A 15,316-nucleotide genomic window follows, 5' to 3' on the forward strand; every position below is an offset into this window, starting at 1 on the left:
CTCTCATTCCACTCTGCTCACACAGAATGGCTTTCTATTGCATCAAACTACATATTATATAAAATTTCTAATTCAAATGTGTTGTAGTTAAACGTATGTACACCGTTACATCAATTCAAATCCAATGTGAACATTTTCATTGTGATGCACTAGTAAAATTCATTGTAAGTAAAACTTCGTTTTTTAGTTACTTTGGTATGGGAATCCGTCTTTTTTAAAGATGTCCTAAGAATGTCCTTAGTAGAGTTTCTGTGAAAATAAGCAATTTGCCCAAGGTCCAACACATCGATATCATCATCATCTTCGTTATCATCATCGACAAAGTCAGGACTCAATCCTGACCCAAAAGTACATGCTTCCTAAACCCTATACTTCTCTGGTCACATGGCAAAGTGACTTTGAAAGTCAAGGCAAGTCACTTTGTATACTATCCGTGAAAGTCTTGATTCATTCTTCCGTCTTTGTAAAGTAGGTCTGACAGTGTAAAGCTCTGTGTGGTGCATATGCCACCTAGTTGATCAAACTCAGCATAGTTTCCACTGTGAAGACAAAGTACTAAGTACACGTTCTCGAATCTGTCTGGTTTTGATCCCATAGATGACAGGATTCAGCATGGGAGGGGCCAGCATGCAGACATTGGCCAGTAGGATGTGAGTATGGAGAGGAACGTGGTGCCCAAACCGCTGGGTAATTATGGTAAAAATGCCAGGCAGGTAAAACATGGAGATAACACCAAGGTGGGACCCACATGTGCCCAGGGCCTTTTGCCGGGCTCCTCTTGAAGGGAGGCGGAAGACTGCGTGAAGAATGAGACCGTAGGAGACCAAGATGAGCAAAGCATCGAGCACTACAGTAGACAGGAGGACAGACAAGCCATACCAAACATTGACTCGAATATCAGCACAGGCAAACTTCGCAACAGCCATGTGTTCACAGTAGGTGTGCAGCAGCACATTGCTGTGGCAGAAAGGCAGGCGTTTCACCAGGAACACATCCGGGAGAATCACACAGAAACTCCTCAGGACCACAGCCAAGCCGATCCTAACAATTACCACATGACCAAGCACTGTGCTATAGTGCAGTGGGTCACAGATGGCCACGTAGCGGTCAAATGCCATGGCCAGCAAAATCCCCGACTCAGCAATGAAGGTAGCATGGATGAAGAAGATTTGAGTGACACAGCCATCGAGGGAGATGGCTCCAGCATGAAACCAAAATATGGCCAGAGCCTTGGGCACAGTGGTAGAAGACAGGATGAGGTCAGCCGTAGCCAGCATGCAGAGGAAGAGGTACATGGGCTCATGGAGACTGCGCTCAACTATGATGACAAGGATGAGAATGATGTTTCCAAAGAGCGCCACCAGGTAGGAAATGAAGAAGGGGAGAGAGATCCACAAGTGCTGCTCTTCCAGGCCAGGGATACCCAACAGAATGAAGGCTGAATGGCTGGTTCCTGTGTGGTTAAAAGGCGCCATGCCAGGTCATTTGCACATTGGAGTATAGGATATGACAGTCACTTCCCTCTTCCCAAAAAGCTGAACGGGGTTAAGAAGGAGAGAACAGGACTTTTTTCACTGGATAGAACAGCCAAAAAGCATTCTGGTCAGCAATTGTGGCAACCCCATAACAGGTCTCTTGGTGAGGAGATGCGGACAAATCCTCGCCATTCTATCTACTATATAAACAACAATAATTTGCTATCCTGCCCTGGGTTTCTCTAATCATTTGAATCTAAGGGAAAGATGGGGTTGATCACCTTTAAAACAGACCATCCACTCTAGAAGGCTACAGCTCTGAGGTGTGGATTGTCCTAAATAGTTACAAGCTGTGAACTGCAAAATAGAATATTGCTTCTCAAAAGAAAAGTCATAACAGAGTTGCCTATCAGTTCAACTGGCACATTGGGCACAAGCTTTGCTCAAGGGATGGGTATTTGAAGAACAGACAAAAGGCAAGTACAGTATCTATTTCCATAAAATAAGCAATGTATATGAAAAAGCCTAACCTGCGAAGCTTTGGGAGGGGTTCAGAAAATGCTTTCTAGAAGAGCTTCATGACCTTCATCTTGAAGAATAAGTAAGGGCTTGCCAAAGTAAAGGCGTGTGAATGGAGGAACATGAGCCACATCAAAGATGTCTCAAAGGACTCAGGGCTTGCATACTGCTCCAAGGCTTTAGAATGTAGACTGAAGTAGGAGCCACTGGAGACTGGGGGGGGGGGGGGAGAGAGTGAAGAAGTTGCAAGGAGAAGAACACTGAAACAACTTTCGAAAATGGATCTAAGAGTTCAGAGAAGACATTAAGGGAACAAGTCTTGTGCACATCTCATGCTATTGCCTGAGACTTCCCCTTTGACTTTGGGCATCGATAAAGGCCAGGTAACTGCATGGTAGTACATACAAGAGTTATCAGACTTGTTTTCTAGACACTGCCATCCTATCTACACATCTTTATTTCTACCTCTCTTCCTGCAAATGCAGCCCCTCCCCTTTAGTTTGCACTGTGCTGTTATAAATCAAATCAAAAATATTGAGCACACTAGGCAAGTGCTCTACTACTGAGCTACAGCCTGGCAACATCTAACTTGTCTTGAGGGCTGCATATGATATGGTAGTGGGGGTGGGGTGGGGAGGTGGTGCATACAAGCTACGCGGTTACTTTACCATTGAGCTAAATGCTCAGTTTCTCAATATTTAAGCAGATATTGAAATTCCTACTGAGGAATTTTTATCATTTTTTGGTCAGTAAATACTGCCTAGCTAAGCTCCCTGTCTCCTGCCTTCTTTGAGATGCAAGAATTCTACCACCCTACCCACCTCTGCCCTTCTTGGCACCCTGACTTGAACCTTTGTTTCTCCCTATATGATCTCTTGGAATTTCTGAGACTGAACTGATAGACGGGCTAAGGTCTGGTGGGTAAGTGTGCATTTTAAGTAGCTCTCTCTTGAAGTGCTGTATCAGATGCATAGAGAAGCAACGGTGGAATGAGCAAGGATCAGTTATGTCTGGCTGTGCTCAGAGCTTTGTGTCTCAATCACCACAGCTAAGGTAACAGTGGTAGCCTTCCCATTTTAGTGCTAGGAGAACAAACAGAGCAAAAGTCACCAGGCTGACCAAATGGTAGACTGAAAACTGAAGACCAGAAAAGACTTGAATCCATTCCCATCTGTCCTACTCCACCCTGCCTCAATTTATCAGACAATTATAGCATTCAGACTCCTTGTTCAAGGAGGAAGCTGATGTTAGAGCCCTCACCTTCTCTACCCTCCCTTGCTACCTACAAGTTGATCCATATACAGCTGTCTGTTCCCTCTTTCTCCTCTGCAAGGCTGAACCTTCTGTATGTGGACTGGACCCCAGCACTCTCACTACTCCTCCACATTAATCCATCACTAGTGACTTCAACTTCCCCCTCTCTGATGTTTGATCCAGTGTGCACACATGTTTCGATGTCTCGTCTTCTTTCCATTTCACAAAAGCAAGGTTTGTCCTCTGCTGCCTGCCTCCCTGCCTCCTCACAGTCACCCACTGCCATCTCCCTGTAACCCAAAAACTGCCCTGCATCCCATTCTACAAAATCATCTACTGCCGTGTCACCTTTCGTTCATGTTTATCTGTAATCTCCAATCACTTACATTCCTTAATGTTATAATAGCAATCATTGAAAGTATGAATGTTAAACATTCTTAGTTCTAATCCTCACACCAAATACATGAAATTAAAATGATCATAAATTTGTACAAGAAACTAAAAATTAAATAAATATGTTTTCAAACCATCTGTTAGTAGCCAGTCTAATATCCACATTCAGGAAACAGCAAGATTCCTTTAATTTTAAAAGCCTTCATTGGGCCAGGAAGAGGACTGGGTGTACAAAAGATGTCAACCTTGATGACATGATTTCAGTTTCTAGAATCCACACAGTGGAAAGAACGAACTGACTCCAAGTTTTCCTATAACCCCTACATGTCACAACATATACATAATTCCATACACATGCACACCAAATAAATAGCATGTGATAAAAATATTTGAAACCTTCATTCCTTCATGATGATAACCCAAACCATCCATCCCACCCCCCTACAAATTCTTGTTATGCTACAACTTCAGAGATGTGGCTGACAGTGATAGAGGGAAAATAATGTGAGCATTGGATTCAGACTGTCCTATGATGTGTTCAATTCCTTCTCTGTCAACTGCACACACACACATCAATACAGGCACACTCTCACACACACATGCACATACATACACATACATGCACACACACGAACACACATGAACACACACACATGGATACAGGCACATTCACACACACATACATATACATGCATGCACACACATGAGCACACACATGCTAACAGGCACACACATGCACACAGGCACACACATGCATACACGAACATATGCACACTTGCACATACACACATTTTCACCACATTTATTCTTATAGTCACCATCATATGTGTTCACTCACAAACATACTGCTCAAGCACTGACACTAACACACATTTTCACAGTTCATACCAGTAGCCAGCCCTTCATTATGACAGTGTACAAGCACAGTCAGGCTTCCCCAAATTTATACAAATCATCATTAACTGTGTCAAGCTCACTCTCACACACATCATAGGTTACCTATGTAATGACTTGCATGAGTCATATCATGCCCACCCAGCATTCTAGCTTTCCTCTAAACAGTAAGCATCCTCTGGGAGCTGAGGGTTAGAGCTACTCCCTCACCCCTGCCTCCAACCTCCCTGTCCTCTTACATTTACCAAAAAAGACAGCTCTCAAAACAGGCAACTCCTAGGACGATGTGGCTGCTTCTCTGGTTCCATTTTGAGCTTCATGAGCTTGAGTCAGACACTCAAAATGTAAGTTCTGGGAGGGTTGGCAGTTCAAAGCCAGCTTGGGTGACAGGAACAGAGCTTGTCTAAAATCATAAAAGCAAAATCAAATCTGTAAATGCTAGCTGGAAAGTTTTCCAGGGATCAACAATCTGCAGGCTTGGGCCAAGTCTTGCCCACCTTCTGCTCTTAAACAGTCAAGTTATATTGAACACAGCCATTTGATCCATTTACATGTTATCTACATAGTTTTTAAACCATCCTATTTGTTTATTAAAAAGACCATGAGTGAGAAATGTAATGTGTAGTCGCAAGATACATCAAAATCATAAGACCAAAGACACCCTCTTCCTCGTAGCACTGCCTAAGCACAGTCCATAGCTCTTCACCCGTACTCAGGCAAGAAATTCTAATTAACTCATTGGGCCACATGCAAAATGAAGGCATGACAGTAACAAGGAGGCTTGCAGTTAGTCTTACTTGTTCATGGCCGCTTTTTGTAGTGTATAATTTACTAATTCATATCGGAAACCTAAAAGTTCTGGGCCATCTCAGGACAAATCTCTAAGCTCGCTGCTCGAGGTTAACCTTGTGTATGTTATTACTTATCCAGACTTCAGAACAGAGCTCTCCGGAGTGCAAAAGAAATGAGTTCAGAGGTCAAGAGGCAGGTTGCCTCATCTCTCCCTCAATTCTTGTTCCTACTAATCCTCAAAACCTGCACAAGGACAGCTGGACTGACCTCTGGCTGTCCTCAGACGGATAATTCCAAACACAAACTCCACCGGATGACCGAATGACTAAGGCAGCCATCACTTATGGCTCCTTGACTCCATGACTTCACACCACCTTCATCTTCACACTCACACTCCTTATACTCTCATAGCTCATGCCATGGGCAGAGGGGCACAGAAGCACCAAGCCCTGACGATTAATACCAACACACATCTCAATCTTCTCCTCATCACAACGGTCAGGCTCCACCTGCAGTCACCCTCCATCTTTTTCCTGGAGTATCCACATGACAGAAGATTCTACCATGGTCAGTAAAGCACTGTGTGGGAGGACCTGAAGTACAGTCTTCTTTCTCTAAGCATCCCCAGGGACCATGAGCTAATCCATGTGACCTTCGTCTCCCCTAGGATCTCCTCTGCATAAGGAATATTGCTAGAAAGCTCTTAACACTTTCATGACATGGATGCTGGGAGCCCATGGTGAAAAGCATGCTTGAGGGCGGCCATGAGGTGGATGAGATGCTTTGGTGTGTAAGATCAGAAGACAGGAACTCAGCTGTCAGGGCCCCACACATCATCCAGCATGACCCTCTTGACCCTGACTTAAAAGAGGCAAAGAAACACTTTAAGCATTAGAATTCTGTTAATCTTTTCAAACATGTTTGTTTGTTTGTTTGTTTCACCAGTCAAACAACACTGACTTACTGCTATGTTTGCAGTATCATAACAAAATATCAAAGAAAGTCGTCCATTTAAGGTATATTTACACGGTTGTGTTTGCATCTAATGGCAGGATCCAGCAATCATCAATAAGACATTTCCATTGGTAACCCTCCCAGCTCTTTCTCTGCTGTTTTTGGGCATTCGCCTTGTATACTGTCTGCCCAGCATGTTCTGACTGCTTGTGGTAATAAATGTCAACCACACAGCTTCTTTAGCTTCTTTATTTCTCCTGCTTTAAGAAATGCTTATTTTTTCATTAGATTTTGTTGTGTGTTTTTAAGGTGTTGAGCTGTGGGACATAGAGAGAGTCAATGGTCACTATAGGAAAGAAAATGAATATCCTTCATCTCACTTTTGTTATTTTTTGGCAGGAATAGGAAAAACCCACTGGTATATCAAGAGACTAAAACACAGCACAATTCACCACCATGGTTCTATTACAGCTGCATCTGTCTCCAGATTAGCACAATACCACACAAAGAGTTAGTATTCTAGAGTATTTCTTTAAAAAAAGGGGGGGGGCTGAATATTCTGCTATGTTGGCCCACCATGATGTCTCTTTTAATTGTTTTATTTTCAAGATTACAATATATTACATCATTTCTCCATTCCCTTTCCTGTCTCATATTCTCCTCTTTGCTTTCTAGGTTCCTACTCCTGAATATTGCATGGCTTCTGGTTCATTCCGCTAACAGCATTCTCTGGTAAATATATTTACATAGAATTTTTAATTTTTAGCTTATTTGTGACACACAATTCCTTTGGTATTTGTGTGTGTGTGTGTGTGTGTGTGTAAGAGAGAGTGAGTGAGTGTGTGTGTGAGTGTGTGTGTGAGTGTGTGTGTGAGTGTGTGTGTGAGCGTGTGTGTGACTGTGTATGTGAGTGAGTGTGTGTAAGAGAGAGAGTGTGTGTGAGTGTGAATGTGTGAGTGTGTGAGTGTGTGTGTGAGCGTGTGTGTGAGTGTGTGTGTGAGTGAGTGTGTGAGTGAGTGTGTGAGTGTGTATGTGAGTGAGTATGTGTAAGAGAGAGAGTGTGTGTGAGTGTGAATGTGTGAGTGTGTGTGTGTGTGTGTGTGTGTGAGTGTGTGTGTGAGCGTGTGTGTGAGTGTGTGTGAGCGTGTGTGTGTGAGTGTGTGTGTGAGTGAGTGTGTGTGTAAGAGAGAGTGTGTGAGCGTGTGTGTGTGTGTGTGTGAGTGTGAGTGTGTGTGTGGGTGTGTGGGTGTGAGTGTGTGTGAGTGTGTGTGTGTGTGTGTGTGTGTGTGTGTGTGTGTGTGTGTGTGTATTATAATGTGTTTATATTGTGGGCATGCATACCATGGAGCACTGTGCAAGTCAAAGAACAACTTTCATGATTTGATTATCTTCTTCCACTCTGGGATCAGTCAAACTCACTGACCCGTCACCGGCCCAACATACTAATCCCTACATGTCCTCTGAATTATTTGAGTTAAATATGTGGTGCTCCAAAGGAGAAAACTATAACAGAAATAGCTTCATTTCCATGCATTTTATCTTAGGACTAATAGAAAATTTCACATTTTAATACTTTCTAGAAATCTTTTTGCAAGTAAGTCAAAATAAATCTCCCATTGGAAAACTCCTCCATGCCAGGCACTCTTTTCCAAATGCTGAAGTGGGGAAGACAGATACCCTCATGGAGTTTATGTCAGCGTGAAAGGCAGTCAACAAAGAAAATCTGAAAAGAAAAACCATCTAGTGAAGTCTTCATCTATGGATATTTTGGTGCAATTTATTTAAACTGGTGAGACTTACTAATACTTTGGGTCTTGTTTCCAGATTAGTACTTACTGGCTCTCTTGTGGAAACTGCTTCTCGTCTGGAACTGTATCTTCTAACTTCTCCTTCTCAATGTTGGCGCTACCTGCTAGATTCCTTCCCAAGCACATGCAAGATTCTGGCACCTGGATAAACAGTTCAATGTCCATATAGAAAACTTATTCCTCTCTCTCTCTTCTTTTTCCCCCAAGACTTACTGGCTTATAATTAACAAATTAAACGCATGTGTATGTTTGAGGTATACATTTTAATAGATGTTTAAATATGTGCATGCACTGAAATAACCACCATAATACATCTAATTAAAATATACATTAAGCCCTCTGGGTTTGGTTTTGTGGAGAGGTCTACATCTTCGCAAATTTCAAGTGTCCTAGTGACACATCTCTGAACATTAGTTTTCCAAAACACACCCATATCTCATAACTAAGATGTTGAGTCCTTGGAATACCTCCCCACTTCCCCCTCCTTCTCCCTAGACAACCACCATTCTATTCCCTGCGTCTGCAAACCTAGCTGCTTTAAATTCCACAGGCATTTGTCCAGATATATACTGGCTTATTTCACTGTCATCATGCCTTTAGGTCCGTGCACACTGCTGCAAAGGACAGGAGTTCCTTGTTTTCAGGGCTGAACAATGTGTTCTTGCCATGTGTGACACCCATTTCTCTTACCCAGCCCCCACTGTCCATACTCTCAACTGTTTCCTCCCTGGCTCTGGTTTTCTCCACTCCACTCTACTCTAGGTATTCATTCCTATAATCTTATCACCTGTATATTTCCAGATTCACTAATTTCTAACATCTACTATCTCATCACAATTTGGTTGCCCATGTATCAGCCAGCTGTATGTATTACATTAGCCTCCCCAAGATGGCATTCCATTAACATCACTAGCTTCTTCCTAAGTGACCATCCTACACTGTGTGATTTATACTCTGTTTAGTGATTTATAATTTTTAAGAATATTTCTATTTGTCCTTTGACATTCTCACATATGTATATGATGCACTTTTATCAGATCCACTTACACTGTCTCCTCATAGTAGGCCCTAGGCCACCCCAAACATGTCCTCTTCTTTTTTGTACATAACACTTTAGTTCAATTACTGCCTCATGGATGTGGGGGCCACCCATGTTAGGGCCCATGGACAATATACCGGTGTCCACACAAACCAAAGAAAACTCATTCCCCCTCCTTCAGCAGCCATCAATGGTCACGAGGTCCCCGGATGAAGGAGGACCTCTATGGACTCATCCCCATCCATGCTGGAAGGATGCCTGTCTTGACCTTTACAGGCGTGTGCAGGTTACTGCAGGTACTACGTGTTCACCAGTATATTGTCATTTATATTCTTCAATTTAGACTGGGAAGACATTCATCATTATAATTTTCTCTTAAACATTAATGCTCAAGTCCATTGAACCGTCTCTTCCATTATCTGACCAATCTCACATTAATATAAACCTAGTTAATTCCCAAATTCATGGAGATCATGGAGATCAGAATACTATAAATAAAATTACCGTCTACCTAGCCTATCAGCAAAGCCCATCAATGGAAACTGTGGATTTTATTAGTAGTAATATATCAGTATTAGTTATAAGTCTGAATGAATGTACCACACCAATGCAGGATGAAGGGGAAGACAAGTACACGCAAATGTCCTTCTTTCTGCACGGTTTTTCTGTAAACGGAATTACTTATTCTTGCTAACCTGTATAAAAGACATACAGTTCAGGTATTTTATTTACAAGCTGTAAGCCTAGATTGGGTAGCTTTTGGAGCTATTCTAACTTACACCCTAGCCACACATCCCTCGTTAATGCTGCTTCTCTTGGCCACGTTCTCATGGTCCATCTCCTCTCATGGTGCCTTCCTCCTTTCTCTGTCCCCTTCTCCCCCTTCTTGTCCCTACCTGGAACCTCCCCAGTCAGGTAACTGAAAACCCGCCTGCCTCTATCTACTGCCCAATCATAGGCTTTAGTCTTTTATTGACCAATTAACTTGGGGAGCTAGGTTTCAGAGTATCACTGGGTGTACCTGAGCAGCTCCTCACTGGGGACAACCAGATTTAGGGAATAATATTTAACATTTGAATACATAGCAACTCCAGTCCAACCCCAACATTTTCTTTCTGTGAAGATAAATTAAATTTAATCAAATTTTAAGTTCAATCATTGAATAAAAATAAGAATCAATGTTTTAGTTAACCAGTTTATTAGCGGTAAAGATCATTAGTAAAAATCAACCACAGGTTATGAAAATATTTCCCAATGTGATTTTAAAAATCACAAAAATAATAAAGAGGCTAAGAGTCTTGGAGGTTAGGGGCAGAAGACAAAAAATCTAAAATAAGAAACAACCAAATTAGTAGAATCAATCCAGTTGTCCATCAACAGATGATGAACAAAGAAAATGTGGTGTATATATACATCATTTCATTCAGTCGTAAAAGGAGGATACCATTTAATTCTCAAAGAAATGAATACAACTGTCATATTAGGCAAAATAAATCAGGTTCAAAAAGACAAATGTCTCCTTATCTCTCATCTGTGAATCCTAGATTTTTAGATGTATAAAATCACATCTGTGTGACATATGTGACTACATATGTATATGACATGAAAGTCAGTAAGAATGGGTGAATGTATGGCTAGTGGCAAGGGTTAAAAGAAGGAATCTGAGGGGGTGGGGTGAACAGAGTGGACGTGAATGAAGGTATCCGTGGAACCTACCACTGTGTTCAGTGAATACATGGCAACTAACCCATGTATAACAAACTCAAAAGAAGCTATTTGGATGAAGTTATTACAGACAACTGCAACTGTGAGAAATCTGACGCTTCTTTAATCCATGACCAAAAAGATTGAGTATTTTTATAGGTTTAGTCTGCCAAATCCTGAACTCACCCTATGAGACATGAGGAAACGGTGCTGTACTTCATATGCAGCAAATATCACACTACATGATATTGCAGCAAATATCACACTACATTATATTGCATGGGGGATGCTCGTATCCCATGCCCAGAGAGGAGCAACTGAATAAGAGGGTAAACAAGCAGAGAGACATACTCAGCTTACCAATTCTGCACCAGTTTTCTTTGCTTTCCTCTAAGGTTTATTTGCTAATGTCTTATTTTGAAAAAAAAAAGAATATAAAAAGAAAACGATAAAAATCAAGAAGAATAACTAAGTGAATAATAACAAAATTTTAGATTGAAGAAAATATCCTAAGATTACATGGGAATTAAAAAGTTAGCCTGAACCTCACTTCCAGAAGATCCTGCTATACCACTCCTGGGCATATACCCAGAGGATTCCCCACCATGTAATAAGGATACATGCTCTACTATATTCATAGCAGCCCTATTTATAATTGCCAGAAGCTGAAAAGAACCCAAGTATCCCTCAACAGAAGAGTGGATGCAAAAAAATGTGGTATATCTACACAATAGAGTACTATTCAGCCATTAGAAACAATGAATTCATGAAATTCTTAGGCAAATGGATGGAGCTAGAGAACATCATACTAAGTGAGGTAACCCAGTCTGAAAAGATCAATCATGGTATGCACTCACTAATATGTGGATATTAGCCTGGAATACTGGAATACCCAAAACATAATCCACACATCAAATGAGGTACAAGAAGAAAGGAGGAGTGGCCCCTTGTTCTGGAAAGACTCAGTGAAGCAGTGTTCGGCAAAACCAGAACGGGGAAGTGGGAAGGGGTGGGTGGGAGGACAGGGGGAGAGAAGGGGGCTTGTGGGACTTTCAGGGAGTGGGGGGTTAGAAAAGGGGAAATCATTTGAAATGTAAATAAAAAATATATCGAATATAAAAATATTTATTAATTTAAAAAAAAAGCTAGCTTGAAGAGATATGGTGATTACTAGAGGCTGTGAAGGAGAGCATGAGGAGGAAGGAGCTGGCTAGTGCATGCCTTACCCATGGACTGAAACAGCACATGGAACACCATCGAAATGTGTGGTGAGTGAGTGGGAATAAAACAAAAAAGATGATAATATGAATAATTTTTGCTCATAAATTTAACAGTTTAAATGTCAGGACCAGTTCTTTGAAAATCACAAGCTCAAACATGAACTAAGAAAAATTAATTTGTTTTAATTTCTTTTAAATATGAAAAAATTAATTTGTACTTTACAGATATCAGGAAAGTAAATTTTCAGGTCAGAGTGTTTAAATGGAAATTTTTATGAAACAATTTAAAAAGAATGAATAGCAAATGTATTCATTTCAGCTAGTATATATGCAAAATACCCATAGAAACTGATATTTTATGCATGAGAGTAAGTCCACTTAGCTTTACTAAGAAGAAAGGGGAAAATAAATCTAACTTACTCATATGCATAGTAGGAAGTATATTTAGAAAATATTATTAATCAATATGTCTATAAGAAAGAATGGATGGTTTTATAATGATTTTTTCTATTATGTCACCTAACATGGGATGAGTGACAATTTTCCAGAAAGAGAGGAGGCTTGTCAATGCTGTCACTACTTCATGTTAAGATGCATGACTGACTGTCGACTTGGTGGCTCACCTGTGTAGACATTGTCTTCTAGACCTGGGATCCAAGGATCTGAAAGAATGGGGCAGACTACAGTCTAACGTTGTAGACAATTTCTTCAGGTTCAGTGTACTTTTATACATGAATGTAATAACGAAAGAAGTGACCCAAAGGAAGATTTTTGGGTTCAGAAAAAACACATAAATAAATGCCAGTAAGCACATACAAACTATTAACAGAGTAGCCTTTCCCAGAACTTTCTCAGACAGACCATTTTAAATACAATTGTCTGGAATGTACTACAGATTATATTTAGAAAAGCACAAAACACAGAAGGCCACAGAATGCACTCTCCAGATTGGATTCTATAGCTATGATCTGACATCCAATAAGGATAAATATGTTGTATAAATTAAATATGAATGTTTGTCACGGGAAGCACAGAAGCAAGCACATCCAAGAACAATTCAGGGAACAAGATGCACCTGGGGTGAAGGGCACTCCGCCTTTTCTCCTCAAGCCTCTCTCACAGTTCACTAGGCATTGCTCAGCATGAGTCATTCTTTTGACTGTGTTCCTACACTTGGCCACTGAATACATTATCCCAGTGACACAGACTGTCATCGATATAGGGGGAAAGTGCAACAGCAGTGCATCAAGAATAGAAAAGACAATGAACAAACAATGAAGACACAACGTTTTCAAGACTTTTGTTGTGATTGTGCAATAACAAGAGGGGAAGCAAGGCGGAGAGTGAGATAAGAGAGAGAAAACAAGTAGACTGAGAACTACACAGAGCAGGAGACAGACAGACACAGAGACACGGAGACAGAAAGACTGACTGCTATTGTACTGGGGTCCCAGAAATTTTTTATCTTCTCTCTAGTGCTTCTTTTGAATAGCAATATAAATGGAGATAAAATGAGCCTGAGAGAAATAAAAATTTATATTAGAGAACAGTATGGAAACATAGAGGAATGCTCAACATAGAAAGAAGAATGGGAATTAGTCTGGTATACAGGAAATTCAGCAGTCATGAACTACAGGTTATGAACTAGAACTTGAATTTAAAAGATGAATACATTTCTCAGACTCTGAATGTGAAAAATCACTGATCCCCCCAAGTATGCCAATCTCATTACTGATCTGAGACCCTGAAAAGCATATCAAAACTCCCCTAATGGAATTTAGAGGGCTATTCAAATAAATTGCGGGGCTCAAAGTCTCTCACCTACCACGACCAATAGAGTTTCCCTTGTCTGTGACTAGAGTGTTGAGAATACAGTACTTTAGTTTCTGTTCCGAAAGTCATACTACTTTCAGAAACAAGACATGAGTCACTTGGTCTCGGATTTGTTTGGTCTTGACCCCGTAGATAATAGGATTCAACATTGGTGGCGCCAAAATGCAGACATTGGCAAGCAGGACATGGACACCAGTTGAGATCTGGTATCCAAACTGATGGGTGAGAGTGGAGAAAATCCCAGGCCCGTAGAAGAGGGTGATGACACAGACATGGGATCCGCACGTATTAAGAGCCTTGTGACGAGCATCCTGCGAAGGCATGAGGAAGATGGCGCGGAGGATCAACACATAGGAAATAAATATTAGCACCACATCTAAAGTTACTGTCGACATTAAAACGAAAAATCCATACCAGATGTTCACTTGGCGGTCATTACATGCGTACTTGGACAAGCCAGTGTGCTCGCAAGCTGTATGTGGGAGAATATTGGTGCTGCAGAAAGTTAGTCTTTTCAGAAGAAATATTATGGGGAAAATTGTGCCATAGCTTCTCAAGAAGATGCCCACTCCGATTTTCCCAATCAGGGAGTTTGTGAGGATGGTGGTATACCTCAGAGGGTAGCAAATGGCCAGATAGCGGTCAAATGCCATCACCAGCAAGATCCCAGACTCAGAGATGAAGGTGGAGTGGATGAAGAAGAGCTGGGTGATGCAGCGATCCAGGGAGATCTCCCCAGCATGGAACCAGAAGATGGACAAGGCCTGGGGAACTGTGGATGTGGAGAGCACAAGGTCTGCCCCCGCCAGCATGCACAGGAAGAGGTACATGGGTCCATGGAGACTGGGCCTTGTGAGGATGATGAAGATGAGCAGGCTGTTGCCAAGCAGGGCAGTGACATAGGAAATGAAGAAGGGGATGGAAATCCACATGTGCTGGTCCTCCAGGCCAGGGACGCCCAGCAAGCGGAAGACTGTGTGACTAATACCGGTATTGTTTACAGTACCCATACTGATACAGATGACCTTTCACAGAAAACTGAAAGCTCATGTTGTGTTCAAAGGTATTTTGTGATGATATCAGAGTCGTATAGTACTTCCTAATTGTTTTTCACTGCTGGTGTGCCTGGAACTGCACTAGATGAACAGCTGAATAAGCTATGTTCTGTATCTTGGAGGAGATAGAAATATTGCATCCAGGTAGAATTTTAAATCACTAATTGAAATAATAAGCTAACTAAACACATTAGTATACAGTAAGAAGCCTATGGGACCACAAGGGGGGAAAGTAATGTGGTCTGCTAAACTGAAGGATCTGATTTGGCCCAATTCCAATGTGGACATCAGCTACCACAAGTCAATCAACAGCACACAAAGACTAAAAATATATCCACCATGACAGAAGTCTAGATGGGGTGGCAAAAATTCAAAG

General features: G+C 41.4%; 2 protein-coding genes across 2 annotated transcripts; both read right to left on the reverse strand.

Annotated features, from left to right (window-relative positions):
• Positions 1-524: 524 nt before the first annotated feature.
• On the reverse strand, positions 525-1,475 carry LOC127664209 (olfactory receptor 52B4-like). Its single transcript, XM_052156089.1, has one exon. The coding sequence runs from the start codon at positions 1,473-1,475 to the stop codon at positions 525-527; it is 951 nt and encodes a 316-aa protein (XP_052012049.1).
• A 12,475-nt stretch (positions 1,476-13,950) lies between these two features.
• On the reverse strand, positions 13,951-14,895 carry LOC127684414 (olfactory receptor 52B4-like). The gene has a single exon (XM_052181372.1). The coding sequence runs from the start codon at positions 14,893-14,895 to the stop codon at positions 13,951-13,953; it is 945 nt and encodes a 314-aa protein (XP_052037332.1).
• Positions 14,896-15,316: the final 421 nt, after the last annotated feature.

The sequence above is a fragment of the Apodemus sylvaticus genome, chromosome 1 (assembly GCF_947179515.1).
Source record: "Apodemus sylvaticus chromosome 1, mApoSyl1.1, whole genome shotgun sequence".
NCBI classification, from domain to species: Eukaryota; Metazoa; Chordata; class Mammalia; order Rodentia; family Muridae; genus Apodemus; species Apodemus sylvaticus.